The sequence below is a fragment of the Heloderma suspectum genome, chromosome 5, assembly GCF_057233095.1.
Source record: "Heloderma suspectum isolate Gila_16-S chromosome 5, 16-S_ref, whole genome shotgun sequence".
In the NCBI taxonomy this organism is placed as follows: Eukaryota; Metazoa; Chordata; class Lepidosauria; order Squamata; family Helodermatidae; genus Heloderma; species Heloderma suspectum.
This window is the reverse complement of record NC_139462.1, coordinates 198836934-198864872: the sequence shown is the minus strand read 5'-3', so window position 1 is coordinate 198864872 and position 27939 is coordinate 198836934. Positions and strand designations below refer to the sequence as shown.

The 27939-nt window shown below is 43.3% G+C and overlaps 1 protein-coding gene across 1 annotated transcript in view; it reads right to left on the bottom strand.

Moving 5' to 3' along the window:
* LOC146345054 (macrophage mannose receptor 1-like) overlaps positions 1-27939 on the bottom strand; it is a 97361-nt gene that overhangs the window by 3927 nt on the left and 65495 nt on the right. Inside the window, exons 17-28 of the mRNA XM_084859002.1 lie at positions 27352-27515; positions 26094-26161; positions 23260-23360; positions 19765-19907; positions 17121-17241; positions 11671-11831; positions 8998-9100; positions 8004-8233; positions 5168-5333; positions 3492-3641; positions 2314-2430; positions 397-564 (exon numbers count right to left, since the gene is read on the bottom strand). Of these exons, the coding sequence (XP_084715128.1) occupies positions 397-564; positions 2314-2430; positions 3492-3641; positions 5168-5333; positions 8004-8233; positions 8998-9100; positions 11671-11831; positions 17121-17241; positions 19765-19907; positions 23260-23360; positions 26094-26161; positions 27352-27515 (1692 nt within the window). The remainder of the gene's footprint in view (positions 1-396; positions 565-2313; positions 2431-3491; positions 3642-5167; positions 5334-8003; positions 8234-8997; positions 9101-11670; positions 11832-17120; positions 17242-19764; positions 19908-23259; positions 23361-26093; positions 26162-27351; positions 27516-27939) is intronic.

The following is a 27939-nucleotide window of genomic DNA, read 5'->3' as shown; positions in this document are numbered from 1 at the left end:
AATGGAGACATCCTGCTCCATAGGGGCAGAAGAAGAGTATGAACCCCGAAAACTCATTTGCATGGGGAAAACCAGCAACCAAAGGTACTTCAGAGAAGGTTCGATATATCACTCCCATTTCAGAGCTACAGACTCTTAATTCCCTCCCTTTGCTCTCCCTGTGGCTACCTGCCACCACTGGTTGGATCTACTGGGAAGGAAGGAGATGGTTTGTGGGTCAGGTGGGAGGTGGAAAAGCTGGGCATTCTTCTCCAAACTGGATTTGATCCAAGCTGAAGAAGAATTTGGGATGAGAACTAGAGCTCCTCAAAGTTTTGCCGGTATCTCTTTTTACAACAAAATGGACATCATCCAGGAACTACTGCACAGACTAAAACTATCAAATATATTACTTACGTTTTGGTTGTTTGCAAACATATCCCATGTTGTAATTGCAATAAGCATTATTCCAAGTCCCAGATGAAGAATACATTTCCACACACTCTTCATTACTTTGAGATGATGGTTCTCCAACGTTCCAATTGACAAAATCTACTACACTCTGGTCAAGCCATAACCAATCACCTGATGTTAAGTTAGAAAATATATTGTGTTAATGAACTCTAGCAGGGCTCATATGTAAAATGGGGCTATTTATGTAGGGCTATTTAACAATTAATTTCCTGAGTCCATGAATTCAGTTTAATGCACCATTCCTGTTATTATGCAATCTTTTTAAAAACTGTCTCATCAATGCAAGATATGTCAGGATAGCCAACATACATTTGTTTTCCTTTCAGTTTTTTGTAGACATAGGTCTATTTTCTGAACAAGGATATACAGAACTTCAACTACATACATCATCCATGTATAGAACTTGTTTTTATTGGGAACTTGATTCCCAGTTCAGCTTCCTAATGCATGTGTGTAATTTCAAATATGACATTAACACATGGGTGTAGGAAATTTCCTAACTGATGTTCGCTTGTGTTTGAACACATCATGGGTTGGATCCACATTTAGACATACTTAGAGTAGACCCACTGAAATTAATGGGGCTTAAGTTAGTCATGGCTTACTTGATTTCACTTGATCTACTTTAAGTATGACTAACTCTGGATCCAGCCTCATGGGTGAAACAGCTCCTGGGCTTCCAGACAAATTTTGCATATCTTGAAGCCTGTAGCATTTTCAGATGTTTCTTCCAAATCTACTTTGACATTCATCCTACAGAACTCTTCACATTTCTCCATCACTGTCAGACAAGGCAAAACATAAGAGCAGTTTGCATCTAATTCTGATCAATATGAGATTCATCTTCTCTTAGCTGAGTTACTTCTCAGTGAAGAAGATGGGATAAGATGGCCCCACAATCTCATTGGTATTGGGCTTTGGCCTCCAGTTTCTAGCATAATTGGTGGAGCTGACAAGCAAAGAGACTGATTCTCTGGTACTTACTTTGGGAACCTAAATATCTAACTCAGCCTTCTCTAACCTGGTGCCCTCCAGATGTTTTGGACAAGGTATAGTCCAGGGGTGGAGGATCTCAGGCCCAAGGGCCAAATCTGGCTTTCTGGGGTCCCACTATGGACCTCTGGGATTTCTCAGATAGCAACAGCTCTTCCCCTGGCCCCATCCTCTTTCCTCCAGCCACCAACCATTTGGTGGTTTCCCAGCTTTTATATAGTCCCCCCCCCCTCTAAATGGCTAAAATCTCTCTCCTAAACATTAGTTACTGGCAATAAAAACTTTAAGTTAAAATATGCTGGTATTTCTGGCCCTGCCCCCTTTGCCTTTGGCCCTGCCTACCACTGGAATGTGGCCCCCGATAGCTTCTCCAAAATTGAATTTGGCCCTCAAGCTGAAAGAGGTTCTCCATCTTTGATGCTGTCCAACACACCTGGAGGACACCAGGTTGAGAAAGGAAGAGCCAGCTGTTCATGTTTTATAATAAACTCTCCACTTAATAAACTTTCTACTGGCTAGTTTCCCAATTAAGTAGGATTGCCTATGCAAGAGTTCTTAACTAGTTCAGCAATAAACGGCAATGTGAAGTACCTGAAATATTTTCCTTGTGAGCTTACATTTTGGAATGTGACCAGGGTGAATGCAAATATCAAAGTATCACTCCTGGTTTCTTCATCTTTTACTTACAAAAGAGGAAATAGTTATGACAAAGTGGAGACTCCTGGATTATAAAATAGAGCCAAATCTTCCTTTCTTTGAATTTAATCAGAGATGGCAGGAATTTAGATTATTCAAGTCTTCTTCATATAAATATTTGCTGATTACATATAGAAACACTGAAATTAAAACCCAAACCAACAAACATACCCTTAAAATTTTTGTACATTCCTGTCCAGAATGTTTGTGCTTTACTTTCAAGAGGTTCTATATTGTCTGCTAGAAAGCGTGCTTCGACTGCATCAGTTACTGAAACCAGATTGGCACCTGCAAAATATCCGTAAGAAAACAAAAAGACCATTATTTAGGTGAGTTTTTAATCTAAAGAATCTCTTTTTAGAGTGGCTAATTTTGCTTTGGGGACAAATAAAACTAGCTTTTGGGCGAAGTTGTTATGTGAGCAAAATTCATTGGGATTCAGTGCAGTGTTTTGCCTTTTAAGGAAAAAAACCCCTTCCATCACCATGTAAATCCTTAGAAATTTCTGAGACAATGCATTTTCCCGCTGATTCAAAATCTCTTTGATATTAAGGTGTGTGGACTAAGAATGGGGGTAAAATTTATTTGGTTTCATTTTTCTTTCATTTGGCTTTCTTTTATTTTTACTCTAGAGTAGGAAAAGGGGGCCCAATATGGATTGGTGGCCCTAGCATTTGGATTATGGATCACTGTTTTGCAATAGAAACCACAGATGCAAGGCCCCAAGCTGAGTTGGGCCCATAGAAGGGGATGAACGATTAAATACCCCCTGCCCCCGGCACTAGGGTCCCAATGCAGATCACCTGCGTATGCCTACACTAGAGAAAAAAATGAAATAAGAGATGGTTGATTTTCTTTTTTCTGTTGTTAAAATTAGGAGGAGATAATGCCTGTGAACTCAATGTATCATATACAACTAAGATAAGAACTAGAGAATAATAATAATAATAATAATAATAATAATAATAATAAGCATTTATTGTGTAAGGGGAGCCAAAGGTAGATATCTTACAATCTTAAGAGATATTTTAGTGTATGTGTATTGTTGTTGTTTTGTTTTTCTTTTTAAATAAATAAATAAATAAATAATATATATAAAAAATGAAATAAAGGAGTAGCTGCTACCTATGACTTTGAAGTAATGTCTGTTTTGGCCCTTAGAGTAGACTCATGGAGATAAATGGAACTTGATTATTAACTTAAGTCCCATTGATTTAATACTCACTATATTCTATCTATATAGATCTATATAGGATCTATCTATAGGATCTATACTCACTATAACTAAGCCTGGATCCAACCTTATATGACTGTTTTGCATCTTGTATCTGATGACTGGTGATACTTGCCTATTTGTAAACAAGCTAAAGATGCCCTAGGCCAAGTCTTTTTAGAGGAGGACTCAAAGTAGTAGCAGTGACCACGGAAAGGAATCCAAGGTTTCTCCAATGCTTCTGGGCACTTCCCTGGAAGTTGAGGTGGTTCAGTAGGTGGCTTCACTGTTAACCAAAAAAAGCAATATAATTTTTTATTCAAATGCCACCAGCTTTCTGTTTTAGACATAAATATGTTTTTGTCATGAGGAACATGAAAGATTCTGAGAGCACTATCTAGACATTCCTGTAACCACAGCTATAATCAAACTGCAAATCTGTAGTATACAGAAGCACTAAGAAATTTCTAACGTTACTAGTACTTATTAGTGCCTCAGCTAATTGGGATGTTCTGACAACAATGGTTCGAAAATGGCACGGAGGCAACTACTGTTTTCTTTCAGCTTACACTCTGCTTCGGGATAGTAGTCTTAATTTAAGGAAAGATCAAATTAGATTCTGAAAAGAGGAATTAGTTTACACAATAATCTATAGAGTAAGGATAGAAAAGGTGTGCCTGTGGTCTTCTAAGGAGATGCCTCAGGTAATATCAGGAAGCAACCTGTACCTCATCTGGGTAACGTCCCAGAGAGCTCCCAGTCGAGGCTTTTGTTATGCCATCACCCTACCCATTGACAGAATTTTAGGGGGGGGGGGAGTCTCCAGACAAAGTCATTTTCCACCTGTTACCCTCCCAAGCTTTCCTGCTGCTTCTCCTGTCTTCTTCCTTTCCACTGAAAAAATCAGTTAAAGAGGAAGTGATGGAATAGCTGCAAAATATATTTGGATTGGTAGCACTAGGAGCCATTGAACCGGAAGCATCCTTTGCCTCCACTTCTTGCACTGCTGTCGTAAAACTGGCAGCTTGTTAAAGAGACAATGATCCTCACAATGCCTGAGCATTGTGCAGGGCCAGCCCTAATACGGGGCAGAATGAGGCAATTAACGTCCCTCCTGAGCTCGCTGGACATCCCCATCTATTGGGAACGATGCTGTGTATGCCACATGGCCTGTCCTGCCCCCTGGAACTAGTCTGCTGCTTCAGGTGTGGTGGAGGATGCTATTCCATCACCAATCCAGTCTGCTTCTGTACATAAAACAGGGAGGGAACATCAACTTGACCTTCGCCTCAGGCAGCAAAATGCTGTGGGCCAGCACTGGCATTGTGGAGTAAGCACCACTTAGCCCACCCTGCTCTCCCATGACTTTGCAGCCACCTTCAATTGCACTTGAGTTTTTTAAAAGCTACTGAGAGACTAATCGTGGGTCTCCATTGTGTGTAGCTTGGTCCTAAGATGGCAGTAGAGTACAACTAAGGAGCGTGCGAAAGGTTAACACCGAAGCCCTGTGCAAAATATCTCAGATTACACAGAGGCAGGCTGCAATGGGAAGATATGATGGCACACTCTTTGGAAAAATTAAAAATCAGCAGTTTTCCAAATCTGTGGCAATAATCAGAGCTTGCTACTCCCCTGGAATACTTTTAAAATGGTTCTTTTTAAAATGTGGTGTTCAGTTTAATGCATTTCCTGATTTAGAGCTAAAAGCAAAAACCACATTGTCTATTACAAAAGGGCCTCAGTATCAAGCTTACGAGGTGCTACTTTAACCTGAATGACAAAACAATGAATGAAAACTGTTGCCCTACTTACCATCAGAACGTTTACAGAGTGGGAAGTACTTTTCATTACATGAGCCTGTCTTCCATGTTCCATCCCGGTCCAGATAAACACAACCAATTTTTTGCTTTGGTTCTCCTGAGGCCCATTTAGTGTACTTGATTTTGTACTTATCGATCCACGTGTATTGTCCATTGGTCTAAACAATTAACACAGGGTGAATGAGAAGTATTGGTGATTGATTCACTGACAGATACAACTCATTTGAGCGAACTAGATTAAGCATGTGGGTTGGCTGTAGCTTGGCTCAGTTAGGCATGTCACATGATCGCTTCACTGTGTACCCAGTTCAGAATTTAACCACCAGCAGCCCAATTTGCAGCATGCTCACAGTGATAAGGTAAATGTAGTGTTGGTTGAGTTGATCATGTGTTAAGTGCTCGCACAACCATTTTAGGACGTGCCCATCTCAGCCTGGATTCACCCAGCACATATACTCACAAGGAGAGTTTTGTTGTATGAACTGGAAGCCTTCTCTTCCATTCACTATATTCTCGTATTCACGGCTGGAAAGGTTTTAAAAACCTGAACATAAACCATCATCAACCTTATTGTTAAAGCAGAAACTGTAACAAACTGCAGCATAAATTGCCTTTGGGAACACCACACGAATGGAAACAGATTCCAGCAGCTGTTTCTTGGCTCCATCCCCAAAGATTTGGGCGCAGGAGGGGATTTACTGAACTTTGGAACTGTTCAAGTCTAGAAAGCACCCCTACTGCTAGTTGCTCTAAAAGGCCTCAAGATGGGCCTAGTACTGCTTATTTCTTCCATGGAAGAGGAGAATCATTCTAGGGTTCTTCTCATCTACAGCAGCAATGATGGCCAAGATTCAGATCAAGTGAGGATGGCTCAGTCCAAAAATAATCAACACCTACTGGATTTTTTTTTAATAATCTAGGAGGCCCAGATTGTTACAGGCCAAACCAGAATTTAGGTATTCCCAATTGGAATATAGTATACATTCCAATTGTGTGTGTGTGTGTGTGTGCGCGTGTGTGTGTGGGTGAGAGAGAAAGTACTATCATGGATAGATGTTGTTTATGTAAAATGCAGCATCCAGTGACGCTTATCCAAAGATAAATGTATTGGCTGATAAATGCTACCTCCACTGAGCTCCATAATTGGCCCGAAGCTTACCCAATGTATGTGCCAATTAATTATGTCTATCCTACTTTGCATCAACTCTCTATTAAAGTTTGCATCTTTATCTGTGGCATAGTCAATGCTGTTGCTGGATAAGTCATTCCACAGCAAGACATACCTGTTTGAGGAATGGTGTAACAGCTGGCAACCAAACTGTGAACTCCGCTCCTCATTGTCATAACCCCAGCCCTCAGGCCTTCCAGTGTGCAGCAGAGGATTGCAATGAGGCCGAGGCACTGACTACCTCCTCAAGGTCAGGACAGTCAGTGCCTTATTCAGGGCCTTCCTGCCAGAGGATGCAGCCCTGCCATTGTTCTCTGGCTCAGAGGGTGAGTCCCTGTCCAGCTTTGACTATAGCAAACTCTAGCTGCAGTGAAGTCAGCAAACTGTCAAGCCTACAGTTAGTTATCCAAAGGGGTTCAGGCTACAAAAGAGGTGATCTAAATCCAGGCAGAAGTCAGAACACAGTCAGTCAGTCTAAGAGGATCAGGCAACAGCAGGAGTGGCCAAGATAATGAGCAAGAGACCAAACACAGTAAAACAGCCAGGTATGTTATGCAGTCCAGAAGTGGGGCTGTTAGGCAGTCCAAAAGGTCAGGAAACAGAGCATCAATCATAGGGCACAGTCCAGGAGGCAAGGTGCATGGCACAGAAGCTTGTTGTTCCAATGCTGGCTGGGTTTCTAGTGAAGGCTTTTAATCCAAAAGCCTGCTGGACCCCACCCAGAGCTCAGTTGCAGTAATCAAAGCTCCCTTTCCAGAGCCTTACTCCTGAGGAGTCGCTTTCTCCTGAGGAGACCTTTTCTGGAGGTAAGCACTCTTTTGCACAGGATCCATACTAGCCTTGTCCTGACAGGGATGGCCCTGCAACAACCTCCCCTGAGGATCTCAGGCTCCTGTGGGTCTGGTGGCAGTCCCTGGTCAGGGTACCCTGGGCTTCTGGGGCTTCTAGCTGTTCCTCTAAGGAGGACTCCTCCAGTAGAGGCATGAAGCTCCCTGGCAAAAACTCCATCTCCTTACCCTCACAGAAGTCTCAGCCTGAGGGCAGGGACTGTCTTAATACTGTTCTTTGTAAGCCACTCTGAGGGCCTTTTTTGGCTGAAGACTGGGGTAACAATACTTTAAATAAACAAATAAAGAGCATTCCCTTCAGAAGATGTTCCAACAGGCTTTTAAAGTTTGTCACTGTCCATTAGGAGGCAGTCGTTCACAGTATACACCTCCAAACTTTTTGGGTTGGATCGAGAATCTGCCTTCCATGAGAGGAAGGGATCGGATCACATAAGGTCCCTTTGCACAGTTTTGGGTCAGCTCCCCCCACCCCCCAGCTGAATTCAGCAGGATCTCCTGATTTTCAGTGTAGAATTTTCAGGGGGCTGGATGGACTTCTGTGAGAAGGAGGGGGTGGGGAAGTCAACACAACTGATCAAGCATAAATTGGGATCCAATCCCATATCACTGTAGCATGGGATAGGGTATCCTAACTGATTCAGTACACTGGAAGGTATACCTAATATTTATTCTGGTTTTCATTTGGATTGAACTGAAGATGTAACCTGTTATCCAATTTTAACTGTACACTCTTGGATAACCTGATTTAAATAAATAATTAGAAGCATCAGTATGTGCCTGCCACCTAGTGGACTGATATTTGATGCACTTACCATATTGCTGTTGAGGCCAATCCACACAGGATTTTTATACTTTGACACCCGTAGCCAGAGGAATGACTGGCTGAAGGGATCTAAAATACTAGCAAGGTCTGAGCTTTCTCGTTGACAGATTATCTGAGCATCATTCCACGTCATTTTGGTTTCAATGAAAAAGTAGCTACTATTACTGTAACGGATACGAAGTGCTGGCGTGGTTGGTGGAAGAACAGAGTATTTGGGGTCTACAAAAGCAAGAGGAGAATTAAATCCAATACAATGCCCTTTTTAAAAGACAGTGCTAAGGCAATTTCACAAACTGCAAGAAAGGAGAAAAAAGATTTTGGGTTGTAACTATATGGAGGTTCGATAAGCTAGATATTTATTTCATTGAAATTTTTTGGAAAATAATGGCAATTTTGACATAGGATGGATGTTTTGCCATTACTTTCTAAAACAACTTTGTCCTAAGCTATCATGAGCACATAGGGAGGGCAATCGCTCAATGGTAGAGCAAGACATATTGAACATAGACAGTCCCGCGTTTAACCCCTGGCATTTCCACTCAAAAAGGTATCAGGTATCTGAGCTGGGAAGACCCCTGCCTAAGACCCCGGAGGGCCAAGCTAGCATTAACCAAATTTGCCCACTACATTTTCTGCATTTACATGCACTGCAGCACCATTTGCCATCCACTTATCTTAGGTTGCAATCCTATACACACCTACCTGGGAGCAAGCACCATTAAAGACAATGGGGCTTACCTCCAAGTGGACCTGCCTAGGATAGTGCTGTTGATTACACTTTTCAAATCTCAAATATTTAAATTCCCTTTGACAAAACTGGAGAACCACTGCTCTAAATCTATTCTATGAGACCCAAAATCATCTTGTGATCTAGAAACAAAGAGGAATTCATAAAAACGTAATTAGGACTTACATGAACTCTATTTTTTTTTTTTTTAATGTGGAAGAAGGGGCGTTGGAAACAGATTGGCAGAAATACTCACTTGTATTGGTTTGGCATAAATAGCCTTTCGTACTGGAACAGCGAAAATGTCTCCATGTCCCTGCATCTTTAAGAGGCATATTTTTCATTGCAACACAATCTTCCTATATAGAGAAAAAACCCAGAAGAACTGAAAATAGTTTGGGGAAGCTCAGGGGGAATCATTCATTTCTTCTTCTACCATGTAGGTTGCAACTTCCATGAGCCATCAGAGACACAATCAGGAAACTTCAGCTCTGTACTCTGTTGCTCCTTATAAATCCCCTTATGGAACCCAGCACAAAGAGTACTCCCATGCTCTCGGGTGACTCCACCTACCTATTGGATTAGGTACCTACTAATCCAATAGGTTTAGTAGGCACCTACCTACTATTAACATAGTAGGGCTATAAAGGTTTCTGGGTCAGACTTGAGCTTCACCTGGGCAACAGTCAAAATTGTCTTGTCTTTAGGGCCAGCCCAACACATTTTGTTGCCAGAAGCAAAGGACAAGATGGCGCCCCCTGCCTACAGAAGCCAGCTGGACTGGCAGTTGAATTTTACTTCAACATTGGCAGTGAGATAACATCCTCCACCACCCCTAAGGCAGCAGGCTAGGAGGCTACCACTACTGCCCTTCAGCATCTGCCACCTGAGATGATCTCGCTCTGCCTAATGCTTGCCTAGCTAGCTGCTATCCTTGGCTCTTGAGCTTTTCTACACGAGGTTGTTAATCAGCTGTTGATCTATTGTATCTACTTTTGGTTTCATTGCAGAACTGAGATCCGAGCATTGCACAAAGAGTGTTTCCTTTCCTGCTTTTTTTGCTACATAACCTCTAGGTGGCACTATGGAATTGTGGGATAGCAATTGTGTAAATTGCACATTTACACAAGAGGAAATCACGTTTTCTTTCCTTTCACAATTAAATGCCGTATTTTCCCTGCTTTAAAAAAACTAGGGGTGTATGAAACCCACTTACCATTCCGTCTGGGCATCTGCGGGGGGGAGGGGGAGGCGATCCCTCCCTCCCCCCGGAATCCTGCCCAGCCGGCTCTGCGGCGAGTCTGCGAAGCCACCGGCCGGGGCTGCCCGCAGCCAGACTTCCATCTTCTGCCGGGCTGCGGCCGCAAATGGTGCTGGCGTAAATATTTACATAGCCAATCATTAAATATTTACATAGCCAATCACGGCCAAGGGCAGGGACGCAAATGGCGTCCCCTACGCTAGACACCATTTTGTTCTGCAGCCCGGCAGCAGATGGCTGCAGAACGAAGACAACGACCTGGACCAGCCGCCGCCAGGTAGGTTCTGTCCCAGGGGGATTTCAGGGGGTGGCAGGGGGGTAGTCTGTTCTGCCATGAACTCCAGGGTGCCAGATTCTTCCGGCCTCATTGGAGTCCGTGGCGGATTTCTCTGCCATCCCTAAAAAAAACTTGCTGAAATTGCTGATTAGACACAGAAGTGAAACTGGAGGGTCATTACATCATCTAAATGATGAACCTTTAAACAACAGTGAGTAGGAAATCACAAGTGCACAATGAATGTCTTATGTAGAAATGTCCCTGGTTTCTCTACCTGCTGGATGCCCTCCAGCCCTAGGGGTGCACGAAAGTCACTTACCTGGTCTCGTAGCTTGCTTCGCGGTGGGGGGGGAGGCGCTTCACTGCTCCCCCTGAAGTTCAGGCCGGGGGGGAAGGCTTCCCTCCTCGCCCGGCCGAAATTCAGGCCAGGGGGGAGGCTTCCTGCCTCGCCTGGCCGAAATTCAGGCTGGGGAAGAGGCGCCTCGCCCGGCCGCGAAATAAAAAGTTAAAAAAAAAAAAGCCCCCGTGATAGACGTAGCCTATCACGGCTAGATCTGCAAAGTCAGCCATGATAGGCTACGTTAATCGTCACGTAGCCTATCACGGGTGACTTAAAAAAAAAAAAAGCACGCACGCAAATGGCGGCCCCCATAGGGAGCCGCCATTCGCGTTCCTTATTTGGTCGCTATAGTCTACATAAATCTTTACGTAGACTACGGCGAAAATAAGGGCAACGCAAATAGCGTAATCTTTACGTAATCTTTACGTAGACTACAGCGACCAAATAAGGAACGCAAATGGCGGCTTCCTATGGGGGCCGCCATTAGCCGTATGCGCTTTTTTTTTTTTTAAGTCACCCGTGATAGGCTACGTGACGATTTACGTAGCCTATCACGGCTGACTTTGCAAATCTAGCCGTGATAGGCTATGTTAATCATCACATAGCCTATCACGGGGACATTTTCTTTTTTTTACTTTTCTTGGAATGGCAGCGGCGGCAGCCGGTCGAAAGACCGGCTGCTGCCCCTGCCCCGGTCGAAGCCCTGCCGAACCGCCGCTGCGACCCGCCACTGGGAGCGACATTCGGGAAAGGTAAGTCCCATCCCGGGGGGGGGGGGGTGCGGGGTGCGGGGGGGGTGCGGAGAATTTCTCCCCAAAACTACTTCGGGGGGCCGAATATGTTGGCACTCAGCCCCCCAAAGTTTCGGGGAGAAATTCTCCCCCATCCCTATCCAGCCATGGTCAGGACACCTATCTCCTGCTCAAACTCCCACCAGCAGGGCTGACTTTCAGACCCATATATGGAAGAGGTTCATGGAAAGAAGTCTAAAAAGGAAGGCAGTATTCCAATTTGCAATCAGGTTCTCAAGAATGTGCAATCAAATGCCTACCAGATCTGAGTCATATCTAGATGATGATGGGAAGCCACTGGCCCAGTTTGTGTAGTGGACTCCTCTTCCATCTGTCCAGAGGTACATTTGCTCTTCGTTGATATCATTTAATCCAATCCATGCATCCGTCGGAAAATTATTTAAATGGAAAGTGAGAAAGGCTAAAAGGAAGTGGAGAGGGGAAAAGCTGACTCCTCCAAATTCTGGGACACAGGTCAACCAAACAAACCATCTTGTAAAACACTGAATTTTGGAACAAGCTAAAACATTAGGAAAAACTTGAACTTTACATTTAAATAAAAAATAATGTAGTATGAGAAATGTTAAAACCACAAAGTTTGAAATTCTGTTTGCAAAATGCAGAGAGATGCTGTTTCCTGTCTTCTAGCTGAGCAGAGCAGACAGAGCTGCTCTAGCTGGTCTAGGGGTTATACAAGGAAGCAAGCTCCCAGAGAGCGAGTGATCAGAGCGAGCGGACAGGGAGAGCAAACAGGAGTTCAGCAGGGGAGGTCAAGGGGGAGGCCCCGAATATTTTTTTTCATTTTTTTAAACATTGTTTTTTTAAAACGTCTTTTTCTTGTAACACACACTTCCATACCACTGGGACTCTGATTTTAACCACCAGTGAATAGAAGACAAAGCACAGGTTATTCCAGTACAATCAGAAAGCTAGAAACAAAAAGGGAATAGAGACTATGGAAGGAAAAGACTCTCCACTGGTGGTGACCTGCAGGGTTTGTGCAATATTTGTTTTCTTGCCTGAGAACAACATGGCCTACATGTGCAACAAGTGCAAGTTGATCACACTGTTGGAAGAAAAAGTAAGAGGACTGGAGTGGCGAGTGTCGACCCTCCAGGGAATAAGAGAACACGAAGAGTTCTTGGACAGAACGGTGGGACTACAGCAGCAGAGTGAAGAACAGAAGCTAGAAGAGCAACAGCAAGCTGAGGCAGACGGGGAAACAGCTGAGGTGATGACAGATGAAGCAGAGGATACTCCTTGGAAAAGGGTGACAGGAGCAGAAGAACTTGAAGCCACTCCACACCAGTGGAACTATGGAACCATTTCCCAGTACTTGAGGATGAGACTGGAGGGCAGTCTGCAGGGGAAGAATTACAGGGGAACCTGCAAGAAAGTGATCAAGAGGCTGAAGGTCAGTCAAGAAGAGGCAATGAAACCAAGGCCTACAACAACAAGAAGAGAAGAGTAGTAGTAGTGGGAGACTCCTTGCTGCATGGGATTGAAACCCAAGTATGTCGCAAAGACCCATGGATTCGCCAGGTATGCTGTCACCCAGGAGGATGGATTAGAGATGTGACTGAAGGGTTGCCTACTGACAGGTATCCCTTTCTTCTCATTCATGTGGGAACAAATGATACCGCCAAGCAGAGCTACAAGGAAATCACATCAGACTTTGAAGCTTTGGGAAGGAAACTCAAGAACTTTGGGGCCCAGATAGTTTTCTCATCCATCCTTCCAGTAGTTAGAAGAGGGATAGCAAGGGAAAGAAAAATACTCCGGGTGAATGACTGGCTATGAAGGTGGTGTTGGCATGAGAGATTTGGATTCTGGGACCACGGGCTATACTTCCTGGAAGATGGACTGCTGGCAAGGGATGGGTTGCACCTCACAAAGGCTGGGAAGAATGTGTTTGGCCACAGCATGACGAACTTCATCAGGAGGGCTTTAAACTGAATCCTATGGGGAAGGGAGATGTCAAGTTGGGGGTAATAATGGACGAAGGCTCATGCACTACAATGGAGAGAACAGTTCTAATAGCGCCCAGTAATAGTCTTCAGAAACATGTAAGAAGAAAGCCAGACTATAAAGCACATGGTCTTTGATGTCTCTATACTAATGCCCAGAGTATGGGAAACAAACAGAACAAACTTGAACTCTTAATACAGGAGGAAAATTATGAATTGATAGGTGTAATTGAGACATGGTGGGATGACTCCCATGACTGGAATACAACAACTGAAGGATATAACTTGTTCAGAAAGAACAGGAGGAACAGAAAGGGAGGTGGGGTTGCACTGTATGTGAAAAATACATATCTCCGCACAGAAATACAGGAGGATGAGCTTGGTAGCCCCATTGAGAGCATCTGGGTTAAAATAAATAGAGCAAAGAATAAAAGGAACCTGATGGTCAGAGTCTACTACTGGCCACCCAATCAAGGAGAAGATGAGGAAGAAACTTTTGAAAAGCAAATAGCCAATGTTTCAAGGAAGCATGATGTAGTAGTAATGAGGGACTTCAATTTCCCCGATATTTGTTGGGAGGCAAATTCTGCAAAACATGCTGCCTCCAAGAAATTCCTGACTTGTGTTGCAGATAACTTCTTCCTACAGAAAGTAGAGGAAGGAACTAGAGGATCAACTATCCTTGACTTGATTCTAACCAACAGAGATGACTTAGTGGATAAAGTAGCAGTAACAGGAACTCTGGGGGAAAGTGACCATGTTATACTCGAGGTCTTGGTTCTAAAGGAAGCAAAAGCAAAGTGTAGCCAAATACATACCCTGTATTTTAGGAAAGCTAATTTTAATAAACTCAGAACAATGATAAGTAAGGTCCCACGGCAAGTGACTCTAATGAGAAAAGGAGTCCAAGATGGGTGGGAGTTTTTTAAAAAGGAAATTCTAAAGGCACAATTACAAACAATTCCAACAATAAAAAAGGTGGAAGACAACAGAAGAAGCCATGTGGCTTCATAAAAAGCTTAGAGATGACCTGAAAACAAAAAAGCACACATATAGGAAGTGGAAGGAAGGCCAAGTAACAAAGGAAGAGTACAGGCAGGTAGCACAGAATTGCAGGGATGGCGTCAGGAAGGCTAAAGCTGAGAACGAGCTGAGGTTAGATAGGGATGCGAAAAGCAACAAAAAGGCTTTCTTCAGATACATGCATAGTAAAAGACAGAGGAAATAACTATTAAATAAAGATGGCAAAATGATAAGAAAAGGCAGAAGTGCTCAATTCCTACTCAGTAACTTTGGCTCAGTCTTCTCCCAAAAGAGGGTCTATGAGCCCCCTGACAAAGGCAAAGTACAGGCTGAAGGGGCAGGATTGCAGCTTGAGATCGATAGGCATATGGTCAAGGAACACCTCATTACTTTGAATGAGTTCAAATATCCAGGGCCAGATGAACTGCATCCTAGAGTCATAAAGGAACTGACAGAAGAACTCTCAGAACTACTGTGTATTCTCTTTGAGAAATCATGGAGGACGGGTGAAGTGCCAGATGATTGGAGGAGGGCTAATCTTGTCCCTATCTTCCAAAAGGGCAAAAAGGAGGAACCGGGGAGCTACAGACCAGTCAGTCTGACATCAATCCCTGGGAAAGTTCTGGAGCAGATGATAAAGCAATCCATCTGTAAGCACCTTGAAATCAATGCAGTGATTACTCGAAGCCAACATGGATTTGTCAAGAACAAATCCTGCCAGACGAATCTGATCTCATTTTTTGATCAGGTAACCTCCCTTGTGGACTGTGGAAATGCTGTAGACATAATATACCTTGACTTCAGCAAAGCTTTCGACAAAGTGCCCCATGATATCCTGATGAGCAAACTAGCTCAAAGTGGGCTAGATGAAACAATGATCCGGTGGATCCACAGTTGGCTACAGAATCGGACTCAACGAGTGCTTATCAATGGGATCTTCTCAAACTGGGGAGAAGTAACGAGTGGGGTACTGCAAGGCTCAGTCCTGGGCCCAGTGCTCTTCAACATTTTTATTAATGACTTGCAGGAGGAGGTGCAGGGAATGCTGATCACATTTGCAGATGACACAAAATTGGGCGGGATAGCTAATACTTTGGAAGACAGAAACAAAATTCAAAGTGATCTGGATAGACTGGAGCGCTGGGCAGAAAACAACAGAATGACATTTAATAGGAATAAATGCCAAGTTCTGCACCTAGGAAAAAGAAACCAAATGCACAGTTACAAGATGGGGGATACGTGGCTCAACAACACTACAAGCGAGAAGGATCTTGGAATTGTTGTAGATCACAAGCTGAATAGGAGCCAACAATGTGATGTGGCTGCAAAAAATGCAAATGCTATTTTGGGCTGCATTAATAGAAGCATAGCTTCCAAATCACGTGAAGTACTAGTTCCCCTCTACTCAGCACTGGTTAGGCCTCATCTGGAGTACTGTGTCCAGTTCTGGGCACCACACTTTAAGAAGGATGCAGACAAACTGGAGAGGGTTCAGAGGAGGGCAACGAAGATGAACAGGGGACCAGAAACAAAGCCCTAGGAGGAGGGACTGAAAGAACTGGGCATGTTTAACCTTGAGAAGAGAAGATTGAGGGGAGATATGATAACACTCTTCAAGTACTTGAAAGGTTGTCACAGACAGGAAGGCCGGGATCTCTTCTCGATCATCCCAGAGTGCAGGACACGGAATCATGGGCTCAAGTTACAGGAAGCCAGATTCCGGCTGAACATCAGGAAAAACTTCCTGACTGTTAGAGCAATACCACAATGGAACCAATTACCTAGGGAGGATATGGGCTCTCCCACACTGGAGGCGTTCAAGATGAGGCTGGACAGCCATCTGTCAGGGATGCTCTGACTTGGATTCCTGCATTGAGCAGGAGGTTGGACCTGATGGTCTTGTAGGCCCCTTCCAACCCTACTATTCTATGATTCTATCAGAACGTGGTGAGAAGTACATGAGCTGGTATTTGATATTTCATAACAGGAAACCTAGAGCATCATATACCACTCAGATATTGGCTTCATTCAGATGCAACAAACCATGGTTTGCTATTAAGAAAACAAGCAGCCTCAAGGTACATATATATAGTTATAGATTCAGAGAGAGAAATACATGCACACATACACACTCACACACTATGTGTGTGTGTGCATGTGTATATATGTGTGTGTGTGCATATATTCCCCCTTCACCACTCCCTTTGCATGAGGGGAGGAGATGAGATGCTTCCATTTCTGGTTTGCAGTAAATCATAGTTTGTAGCAGTTTGCTATTTTCTTTGAACCCTGTAAACAAGTGTTTATGCAAACCATAGTTTTCCAGGGGTCCAAACCAGGATCAAACTGGGGTTTGGGACTGTGGTTTGCAGGCAAACTACTGTTTTACCATTGCATCCAAGTGAAGTCCTTGTGATGCTAATTATTGTGGTGCTAATTATTATTACTCCTAATAATATTCTGTAGGCATTGTCTTATCCATTAATATAGTTCACATTTATTTTCTGTAATATACATTTAATCAATGGAGGATGAGTAACAGCATATCACACTATAAGCATTACAATTTTTCATTTAAAATCCTGATTTCCCCATGCTATTAGAGGAAGGTGGATGTGAGGATCAATGAAATATTTGTCCCAAAATACTCATAAAATAGGTAAAGCGATACTTTTCAACTATTAGCTGAGCTTTCATCCACTGACATGAAGGTGACATACCTTGTACCCTTTGGTTAGATATGGTAGCCAGGTTGCCTCCATATTCAGGGCCCTGGCAAACTGATCGTGCAGCATCCCAAGATTTTTGGTCATCCGGATTAGCCCCAAATAATCTGTAACACTTAAAAATACAAAAAGGGAAGAACATCATTTTAGGAAATAATCCAACTATATTTAAAGGTCCACAGACATATGGAGTAAAGGTTAAACCTATTGTTAGGTGTGTTTTTTTTTAAGTTTTTATTTAAAATCTTACTACTCAGAACTACTACATCCAAACACGAAAGTCCATAACAAATGCAGAAAACACTTCAACGTTGACTACCTAATACATAAATAATGCTATCTAACTTATCTCTAATACACAGAGCACTCTGATGCTAAAAGGTTATGATGTTATCATGAGGGAATCCACGTTTTGAAATCTTAAAATCCAGGCAGCAGGCATGGACCATGAAGAGCCAAACTACATATTACACTAATCATGTAGTGTGTCGGTGATGGTTCGCTTTTTCTTTGGTGTAAGCATGCACTGACTCAATTCGGACTGAAACCACCATGCACTGGGAAGGAAGCATTAAACCTTACCCCCACCACCATTTGCTTCCCAAAATCCCCCTGTGCAGGTTGAGGGTTAATAAAGGGGTAAAAAAAGCCTCCATCGATACCATTTGGTACTGTTTTCTTTTATGAACCACACCCCTGAGGGGAGGGGGATTTCAGGAAGCAAGCAGTATGTGTGGAAGGTTTACTCCTCATTTAATACACTTGCAAATGCCCTTCAATAACACATCATTATGCTAAATATATAACAAAATTGACAGCTGGTTCTCTCTCTCTCTCTCTTTACACACACACACACTTGAAAAATAAAGGTTTGGATCTGCTACAAAAGAGCTATTGCTTTCCTCCACTACCCAGCCCCATGCATACACCTATAAGCTAGTGAAAGAAGCTTAGGGTTGGTTCAGGTTTAATGCCATGGGTTGACATCATAAGAATGAGACCCATGCTCATGTCCTCCCTCCTTTCCTTTCCCCTTCCCTTACTCCTTGCAAACTCTGCTTGGTTTATAACTGCCCCGTACTCAGCAAACCATAGTGAGAGCCAGTGTGGTGTAGTGGTTATAGTGTTGGACAGGAACTAGGGAGACCCAGGTTCAAGTCCCCACTCAGTCATGAAGCTCACTAGGTGACTTTGAGTCAGTCACTAACTTTCAGCCTAACCTTCCTCACAGGGTTGTTGTGAGGATAAAACGGAGAGAAGAAGAATCATGCTTGCTGCCTTGGGTTCTTTGGAGGAAAAGCAGGATATAAATGAAATGAATGAATGAATGAATAAATAAATGTTTGCCATTACAGCCAACTGGTTTGCACAAGCCCTACAAACCAGGATTAGAAAGAAGGGTTAATGATTTGGTGTTACATCCAAATCACTCCTTACAGTGTTTGCTTTCATAGACCAGGCACATTCCTTGGGACAAAGGTATGGGCTGGGGTGTAGGCAACCTTTAGGCCCATGGGCACATTTGGAAATTTGAGGAACTGTCCTGGCCACAACCATAAAATGGCTGCCATGGGTGGGCATGGCTGGTCACAAAGGACAAGTAACCTGCCTAGGGCATTCATGGGAAATTAAGGTGGCAGCAGCTAGAGGGCCCCATTCACTTTGAAGCAATCCCAGGTGCCAGTAAGAAAATATAAGCATATTTTTAAAAGAAAAATTTAGGAGGAGTAGGGTATCTCTGGGGGCACATTGCTGCCTGCAGGCACCATGTTGCTTACCCCGGCATAGGCTTTATAAAGCTCTGCTGCCTTCTCCCATGCTCCATGCGTAAAGTGTAGTGCAAGGGCCACACTGATACCTAAACAATGGGCAAGAGCCCCGGTTGGACAGGCACAGTTGGGAACCAGCTGTAGCTGGAGATGCAGAGAGCTGAAAACATTTGGAAATATTTGGGGGAAGATCTCGCCAAACTCAATATGGAAATTTGGGCTTGTTTTTCTTTTCTTAAACTTCTTAAACATTTTCTTTTCCAAAATCATCAGTAAAATTATGTTTATTGTACTGTATTGTATTGTAATGTTTATTTATTACAATTGTTGCTGCTTTAAACTTGCTATTCTGTTTACGCTACTGAACCTCCAATCTAGATACTCATTTTAACTATGCATATTAAAGCATATAAATAGTATGCTAACTTCAGGAGTTAAGAGTCCCCCCCCCCCCGCCCCAGGTTCTTTTTCTGAGCTCAACAAATTCACCTCTCCATCTCTGATTCCTTCTGTACATTGCAGTTGTTAACACTTTACTCAAACTTTGGGCACTGCAAGTCTCTGTATACTGGGGCGGGGGGGAGGAGATAGAAAGGATGGATCATACATAACATTGCCTCCTGGTTAGAACTGCCAATAGCAAACAGTATTTCAGAGTTCAAGTAGAGCTGCCATCCAGAGACAATACGCTGTGTGCCAGCCCTGCCTTGTGAAAGGCATAACAATCTCACTAGGGTTTCTCTAACTAATGTTTGAGATGCACTGTGACTGTGTCAGCCAATAAGCATTTTGGATGGACAAAAAATGTAGAAAGCAAATTGCCCTTTGTTTCCCAGTACTATTTTGAAACAAGAAAATTATAATTGTACCTTATTTTCAAACAACAGCCATGATTCTGGGCAGCCTCCTGGAACAGGTGGTGTTGTAGGAGCAAGTGTTGCATTGACTGAACTGTTGTGTCTTTCACATATGAAAGACTGTGGATAACCACAGCTTATATCATTCCAAAGTCCTGAATGTGAGAGAAGTAGTGATCAAACGAAAATACTTTGCTATAAAAGAATACCACATATTGGCCGCATTTGCATGTCACTCTGTAATTTAGCGTGATGCGAACGAGTGGGAATAAACCACAGCAAACTTCAAGCTCATGTGCTCCCCACCTCCCGTACTCCCATGCGTCCAAGACTTAGAATTGTGGTAAATATTAAATATAGTTAGTATAAACAAGCCAGCTTCATTAACTACAGTTTGAGGTTTGTCTGGTTGTTTGTTTGTTTGAAATCAATGATAGTTAATGTTAAACAAAGTTTCCTGATGCACATAACATGCTAAATGATAGTTAAGCAAAAGCTTCTGAACTCTCCTCCTGGAAGTCAAGGAGAGGGGATCGAGGGCACTCAAAAACCCAAGGCTCTATGTGGTTCATTCCTCCTTGTTCTCATTGCACTAAACTATGGTTTAACATGACATGCCAAGGTGGCTAGTGTATCCGTTAAAACAGTCACACTACGATCCTATACATGTCTACTCAGAAGTAAGCACCAACTGAGTTCAATGAGGCTTACTCCCAGGTATGCGTGTATAGGATTGCAGCCTTAATCTATGCAGTGTATTTAGAAATACAATTCATACTTTGAAAACAGACCCCATATTATTTTTCCTGGAAATTTCATATTATAGATCACATTTTTCTGATCGCGGCAGATATTCAAAATGATTTTAAACAAGAGTCTGGTGTTACAAAGAAGGGAGGAGGTTTTTTTTAAATTAGTGGAGTAAAATAAACTGATTAGAACAAATTTTTGCAGCGCTTATTGACTGGGCAGTATCCAACACAGAGAGCCAGTGTGGTGTAGTGGTGAGAGTGCTGGACTGGGAGTCAAGAGATCCGGGTTCTAGTCCCCACTCAGCCATGGAAGCTCTCTGGGTGACCTTGGGGCAGTCACAAACTCTCAGCCCAACCTACCTCACAGGGTTGTTGTTGTGAGGATAAAATGGAGGAGGATGAGGAGGAGGATTATGTACACCGCCTTGGGTTCCTTAAGGAGGAAAAAAAGGCGGGATATAAATGTAATAATAAATAAATCAAAATAAACACTGGTGGTGGGAATGACCACCAGCACAATGGGAAGCTAACGCTTCCTACAGCAACCGGAAACTAGCTGAAACAAGTATTTCCGGAATGGAACAAGTCAGAGGAGTTCCCAGCAGGGAGCTTGTCAGGGTTGGATCAGAGCCCATAGAGCCCCAAAGCAGTTCTGATTCTGAGGAAGAGATAGAAACCGTGGGAGAGGAACTCGTGCGCTGTTCAGAGGCGCCGCCGGAGGGAGAGCCCCTCCCTGTCACATTCCTGAGAGTGGTAGCGACCCTGGCAGGCAGGGGGAGGGACAACTGGAGCTTCGGGACGTGAGGCGCCAGTGCAGGGACAAGCAGGAGATGGAGGACACCAAGAGGAGGCGCTCAGCCTGCTTGGCGCGACGTCAACAGCTGCGCCCCGATGCCCCATGGGAAAGGGGTGGACTTTCGCCTCCTAGCCCTTAAGTTCAGAGGCTTCCCACCTTTACCCTCCAAACAGAGACCAACTGATTCACTAAGGCTAGAAACCCCTAGTAGGCAGCTCTCTTACGTTTCCCTCATTAGGCTCAGGCAATTAGCATCTGTAAGCGTCACTAGGTTGAATGGAAATAAAGCCTTGGAAAAGAGCCCTATTATCTGCGTGTTGATTCTGGCTACCTGAAGATTTCAGAAGGCAGCAGGGGCGACCTCCTGACAGAGCTCTGCCAAACTGTCTGGAACATTCTGGAAATGCTAATATTGGCTAGTTTCCGGGGTTGCTGTAGGAAGTGCTAGCGAACATCCCTGCTAGCATAACCTAATGAGCACTGGCAGGCTGCCATCTGGATACTGCCCTAGAAGTACTGCCTGTGTTTCCTTGATGTGCTTTTTTCTAAAACATGTGCCTTTGTATAAAGTCCTATAAAAAGGCACATATTTTAGGAAAAACCATGTCACAGCATCTCCGGGTTGTTCAGCTGCTTCCACCAACTAACTGAGCTGTGGCAACTAGCACACTGACCCACTCAAGACAAGCCAGAGTTAGTTTAAAAACAACAACCCTGGGTTGTTGTTGCATGTGAACCAAGCCATTGATGGTACCCAACTCCAAAATTCCAGATTAACTCTCCCAGTGGTTTCATGCAGATGTTAAGCAGTATGGGAGACAAACAACATAAATGCCAGGGAGCTGAACAACACTCCACTAGCACGACCACCTGGAATCTGCTCAGCAGATCGGAGGAGGACATTGCCTACATTTATTTATTTATTTACAACATTTCTATACTGCTCCACATCTAAACAGATTCCAAAGTGGTGAACAATAAAAGACAAAAAGAACAAAAACACCAAATTAAAACGGATAAATAAAATAACATATTAAAGGTTTAAAAACAACAACAACACAGTACAATAAAAACCATGGCTGGTCAATCAAGGAAGGTTTCTTAAAATAAAGATGACTTCAGCAGGCACCAAAAACAACACAGTGTTGGTTTCTCCTGACCTCCAGAGGCAGGGTTCCACAGAAAGGGAGCCACCATACTGATGGCTCTACTCTGCCAGCGCTCACTGGGTGGGCTCCAATCAGGCCATAGGTCCATGCGGAACCACCAGGTTGATAAGGAAGAAGACACTTTCTCAAATATTCTGGTCCCAAGTTGGTTAGGGCTTTATGCACTAGTAGCAAACCTTAAAGCTGGCCTAGTAGCGAAGAGGCAGCCAGTGCAGCTCCTTCAGCAAAGGACTTACATGCTGCAAAGAGGCAGCTTCTGACAAGAGCTGAACTGCTGCATTCTGCACTAGGTTCAGCTTCTGGACCAACCTTACGGGCAGCCTCACATAGGGTGCATTGCAGTAATCCAGTCTTGAGGTTACTAGTGCCTGTACCACTGTGGCCAAGCTATCCCTGTCCAGGAGAGGCCATAGCTCGTGTACCAGTCGAAGCTGGTAAATGGCACTATGTCTAGTGACAGTGATGGATCTAGGAGTACCCTCAGACTACAAACCTGACCTTTCAAAGGGAGTGCAACCCCACCCAGAACAAGCAATAGATTCATTGCCATATTACAGCAGATCGGCTAATGTCTTCAAGAGCAGTGGGGCAGAACGCAGACAGAACTGCTCCAGAGTTGATGTGGAACAAACCATAGACACATCAAAGAAAGTTCAAAAGGCACTCAAATGTGGGCAGACAGGATCAGTCATAAACTGCCACCTTACCCATTGTAGCATTAGAATATACATATTTACTGTAACATAAACAAGTAAAAAAAAAAACTATTGTCAGTTGGCAAGCCACTCACCTGTATTTCTGTAAATGACCACACAGTTTTCATCATTGTTTGCAAAGTTGGGTTCATGTGGTGCCCAGGCTAAATATTGCACAGGGGTTCCATCCATCCAGCTTAAAGACAAATGATCCCATTATCTTACTTTGTTCAACAAACTTAAAACTAGGGGTGTGAACTGACCATAAGATTTGGTTCAGATCACAATTTGGCACTTTGGGAAAATAACGTAATTCAGCTTGGACTGATTCTGAGGCCATCTACTTTGATTCGGATCTGATTCCAAATCTTGATTCGGAAATCCAAATCTCCATGCCTCCTGTTGACTATAGCTGGAAATCAACCACCAGCTATATATTTTTCAGTTTGTCAGAATTGGTTGATATTTGCAGGCATAGTAGTCCCTTACAACATGATTTATAGTGGTAGATAATATACTTTTCATGCAGAAGATCCAAGGTTCAATCCCCGGCAACTCCAGGTAAAGCTGGAAAAACTCCTGCCTGCAACCCTGGAGAGTTGCTTCCAGTCACTGCTGACTGTCAATGGTCTGAATCAGTATCAGGCAGCTTCCTGTGTTCCACCTGGGACTTCTGTGCTACATGCCTTTAATTTTTTTTATAAAAAGATAAGTGCTAATAATGGTTTTATTTCTTCCCAGAACTGGTTGAAATTTGCAGGAATAGTTGTCAGGCTTGAAGGGATCAAGACTGACAAATTTCAGATGAATAGACATAGGGAACTTTGTGCAAGAGCAGCTATTACAGTTTTGGGGTGTCTCCCCCACAAAGGATGTCTTGGTCCCTCTATGTTTTTTGTGGGCAATTGTTATGAAAATGACATACAGCATGAAGGTGGTTTTACTTAAGAAACTTGCAAAATTTCAGAAGGATAGGTGTAGCAATTTTTGTGGAAACAAAGTGTTCAAATGGAGACTGGGTTGGTAAATGATTCACTTCCCCTTGCCCCCTCCATGAGGTGTTTTTTGTTGTTTTGGGGGGCAATTTCTATGAACATATCTCATAAAGGTGTTGTTAGACAAGAAAGCTATAAAATTTCAGAAGGATGGGTGCAGGGGCTAGAGATTTATGATTAACTGAGAAAAAGTTTTGTTTTCTGCTCAGCTGGCACCAAAGTCACAGAGCATGCAATAGGACAGGGGTGGTTGATTGATGTGGAGCATACAGTGGCAGAGACAGAAGGCCTTAAACGTCTAACATTTCTAAGCAAGCATCCAGTGCTACACCCTTCCAAGTCTCAGACTCCCCAAAACATCTTTTAATGATCCTGCTCCTGTGAGACAGAACTAGCAAAGAGCTGCAATACATCACTTCACCATCCTTCTCCCAGATCACTGGAATTGGAGAGCCCTGAATACTCTGAATAGAACCTAGAGCTGCCAGTCATGAAACTAGCCAGTCATGAAACTAGCCAGTCATCTCCTCTTCTCCCTCCCTGCTCTTCCTACCCTGGTATTTTCCTTATATGGTGAGCTTGGAAAGAAATGTGTCAGTTTTCGGAGATGCGCTGTCTCTGTCTCTGTGACCCTCCAAATCCTGAATCTTTACAAGTGTTCATATTCAGATTTGTCTGCTATGGAAGAGCCTTGCTTCAATTTGGACACTTGACAAATTTTTCCAAATCAGCCCGATTCAGTTTGGGATTTGTCTAAATCTGGGTGCCATCAATATGTAAATTCCGTGTTAATTATATACTGTGTAAAGGCCCTTTTGTCTGTCCTGAATTATCCTACCATCACCAGGATTTGTCTAAATCTAATCTAATCTAATTAAATCTAAATTAATCTAAATCTAATCTTTGTCCATACACCCCTATCATGTCCCCTTCAGACATTTTTTTTTCTTAAACTAAAAAGCCCCAAATGTTGTAACCTTTCTTCATATGGGTGCTCCATCCCTCTTGTCATTTTAGTTGTCCTTTTCTGAGCTTTTACAGCTCTTCTAAATCCTTTTATAAGCTTGAGGAAAGAGCATGAAAAGATGCAGAGTACAGTGTATAGGACTGTACTAATTATACAGTACTTCTCAGGAGTGACTGATGACATTTTGCTGCCTGAGCCAAAGGACAAAATGGCACCCCTTCCCTGCTTCATGTACAGGAGCCAACCAGCTGAACCTTACTTCAACACTGGCAAAGGGACAGTATCCTCCACTACACCAGAGGGCAGCTTAGAAGGTGCAGTGCAGGCCACAGAGCACACACCACTCTGTCTTCCAATACCTTGCTGCTGCGCTCTGCCTCCCAGCATCTGGTGCCAGAGACAGGTGGCCCTGGGACTTATATCTGTACAATGTTAGTAAAATGGCCCAACAATCATTTCCTAACACCTTGTCCTAAGGGGGAGGGAGAAGAAGCAGACACAGCTTGGTGAGCTGCCACCATCTAGCTCTCGGTGGTGGCCTGTCCCTCCCCCAGACAGAAGGGCATCTGAGGAAACATCTTGCCCTGAAGGGATGTGAGAAGAAACAGATTTAGGCCTGAACTCAAAGGAAGAGAAACAGCAGAAGAGGAACACGCCGGCAAAGAGCAGGCCAGCCCAGAAGGACAACAGATACAATGCAGGCCTGAGATCAAGGGATATATCCCCATCCATCTGGGCAACTGAATCAAGCATCATGTTCATGTCCCGTTCCCCCCCCCCCCCCGCCTGCTTCCCAATCCCTTTCTTTGTGTCGAGAGTCTTTCTAGACTGTGAGCCTGAGGGCAGGAACTGTCTGGTTGTTGATTCTTGTAAGCCATTCTGGGAGTCTTTTCACTGAAGAGCAGGTCAGAAATGCTCTGAATAAATCAAATAAATCATAGGCAATGATTCTTTCTGTTTAACTTACCTAACCTTCTTATCAAGGCTCAGTTGTAAACCAATGAAGTAGCCATCCACTCTGTCAGTTTGTGAGATCTAAAACATGAAGATGAAAAGGTATTCACATGCTTTTGTGCTCTGGGAATGTCTGCGACAAACATTCAGGAAGTTACTTTAGAAAACAAATGTCCTTTCATAATGTCATTCCTTTAAAAAAAATCAATAAAACAACCCAGTTAATAGGGTTTGAAAAACAGTTTATTAATTCTAAAACACTGAAAAGGATCTCTATCCTCTCTATCCAAACTATGCTCTAGATATCCCTCTCTCTCTCCCTCTCTCTCAACTTCTGACTAGTCTTCTGGCTATAAAATAATTAAATAGGTGGAGATGTATTGAGCAATGCTCTATAAAATCAGACTACCTAAGTTAAGTCTTCCAGATGTTTTCTCTGCTTCAAAATCCTCCAATTCCAACACCTGAAGCATTTTATGGCTAGTGAGGTGTTTTGGGAGATTGCGGTGAGGGGTCATCAGAACAGCTGTGTTTTTGGCAGGAATTTCCAAATGTCTTCATTAGCATCCTTATGGGTCTAACTATATGTTACATACAACCAGCTGTTTTCCTAGTGAAAGCCATGGGGGTTGGGGCAGAAGAGGAACCCTGCTGGATCAGATCAAAGGTCCATCTAGCCCAGCAAGAAATTTATCAGCATGCCTGCAACTGGACATCATTTTTAGTTAGGTGGACTCTTGGATTTTTGCATACCAGCTTCTTATAGATAGGGTTTCTTAATTTCCAGTATTGGAATCATATTCCAGTATTGGATCATTTGGAATTTAGGTGGTGTGAATAATATTATAAGATCTTTTCTGTTGGAAGGAATGTCTTCTTTATTAAGGCAATTCAATAGAACGGTTGCTGGATCCATAGGGATAGAATAGCCTGATATATTTTGAATATAGCCCAATATGTTTGAATTTTAGAGCCAATCCACCAGTTGTGGAGACAGGAAACTGCCTTTCCACGTGTTTTCCATCATTGTTTGGAATATTTCTGTCATGAAACATAACGTATTGGTGGTAGACCAGACACCATCTCGTGCATAATTTAAACATCAACTCCCTGATACTGAGGAATGTGAGAAGAGCAGAGGATCAAACTGTAGGCCAAATTTCTGGAGTACTGGTTTTGTGTACAAAATTTTGAAGAAGGCTTGTGTCTTATAAGAGTGCATGTTCACTGTCCTGAATTCCTTAACTCAGAGATAATAATGAGCGCCTTACATATTTGAACAGGAACCTTCTTTCAGTGTTGCCTTCAATGACAGTCAGATCTCCAAAGTTCTTCTTGCAAAATTCCCGTGCTTTGTCCATAGGCATTTTATCAGTGCTGAAATAATACTGCTTCTCTCCATTGACGAGCCATCCATCAGTAGTAATCTGAAATTCTGCAAGTGAGATAGTAGTATAGGTACATATTCTGGGATCAAAAAAAACAAAAACACACCCTTCCATTTAAGCTGAAGTGCTTAAAAATTCACTCATACACCAAAAAGAATGCAAGTTAAGGCACTTTCCATGTCATGTAAGCAGTAATTACTGTCTATGCAAGGGGTGGGGAATCTGTGTACCTTCAGATGTTGTTCGACTCCAATGCCCCAGTCAACATGGCAAATTGTCATAGTCCAGCAATCCAGCATCTGGAGGGCAATAGGTTCCCCAACCTTGGTCTACAGCATCAAAGTGCTTCAGACCACATCCCAGGGCATGGTCTGAAAGCACAGGAGGAAGCCACCTTGCTGAAGCTAAGCACGTCTGGGTCTGGTCAGTGCTTGGAGGGGAGACCACCTTGAAACACATGTAGCCACCATG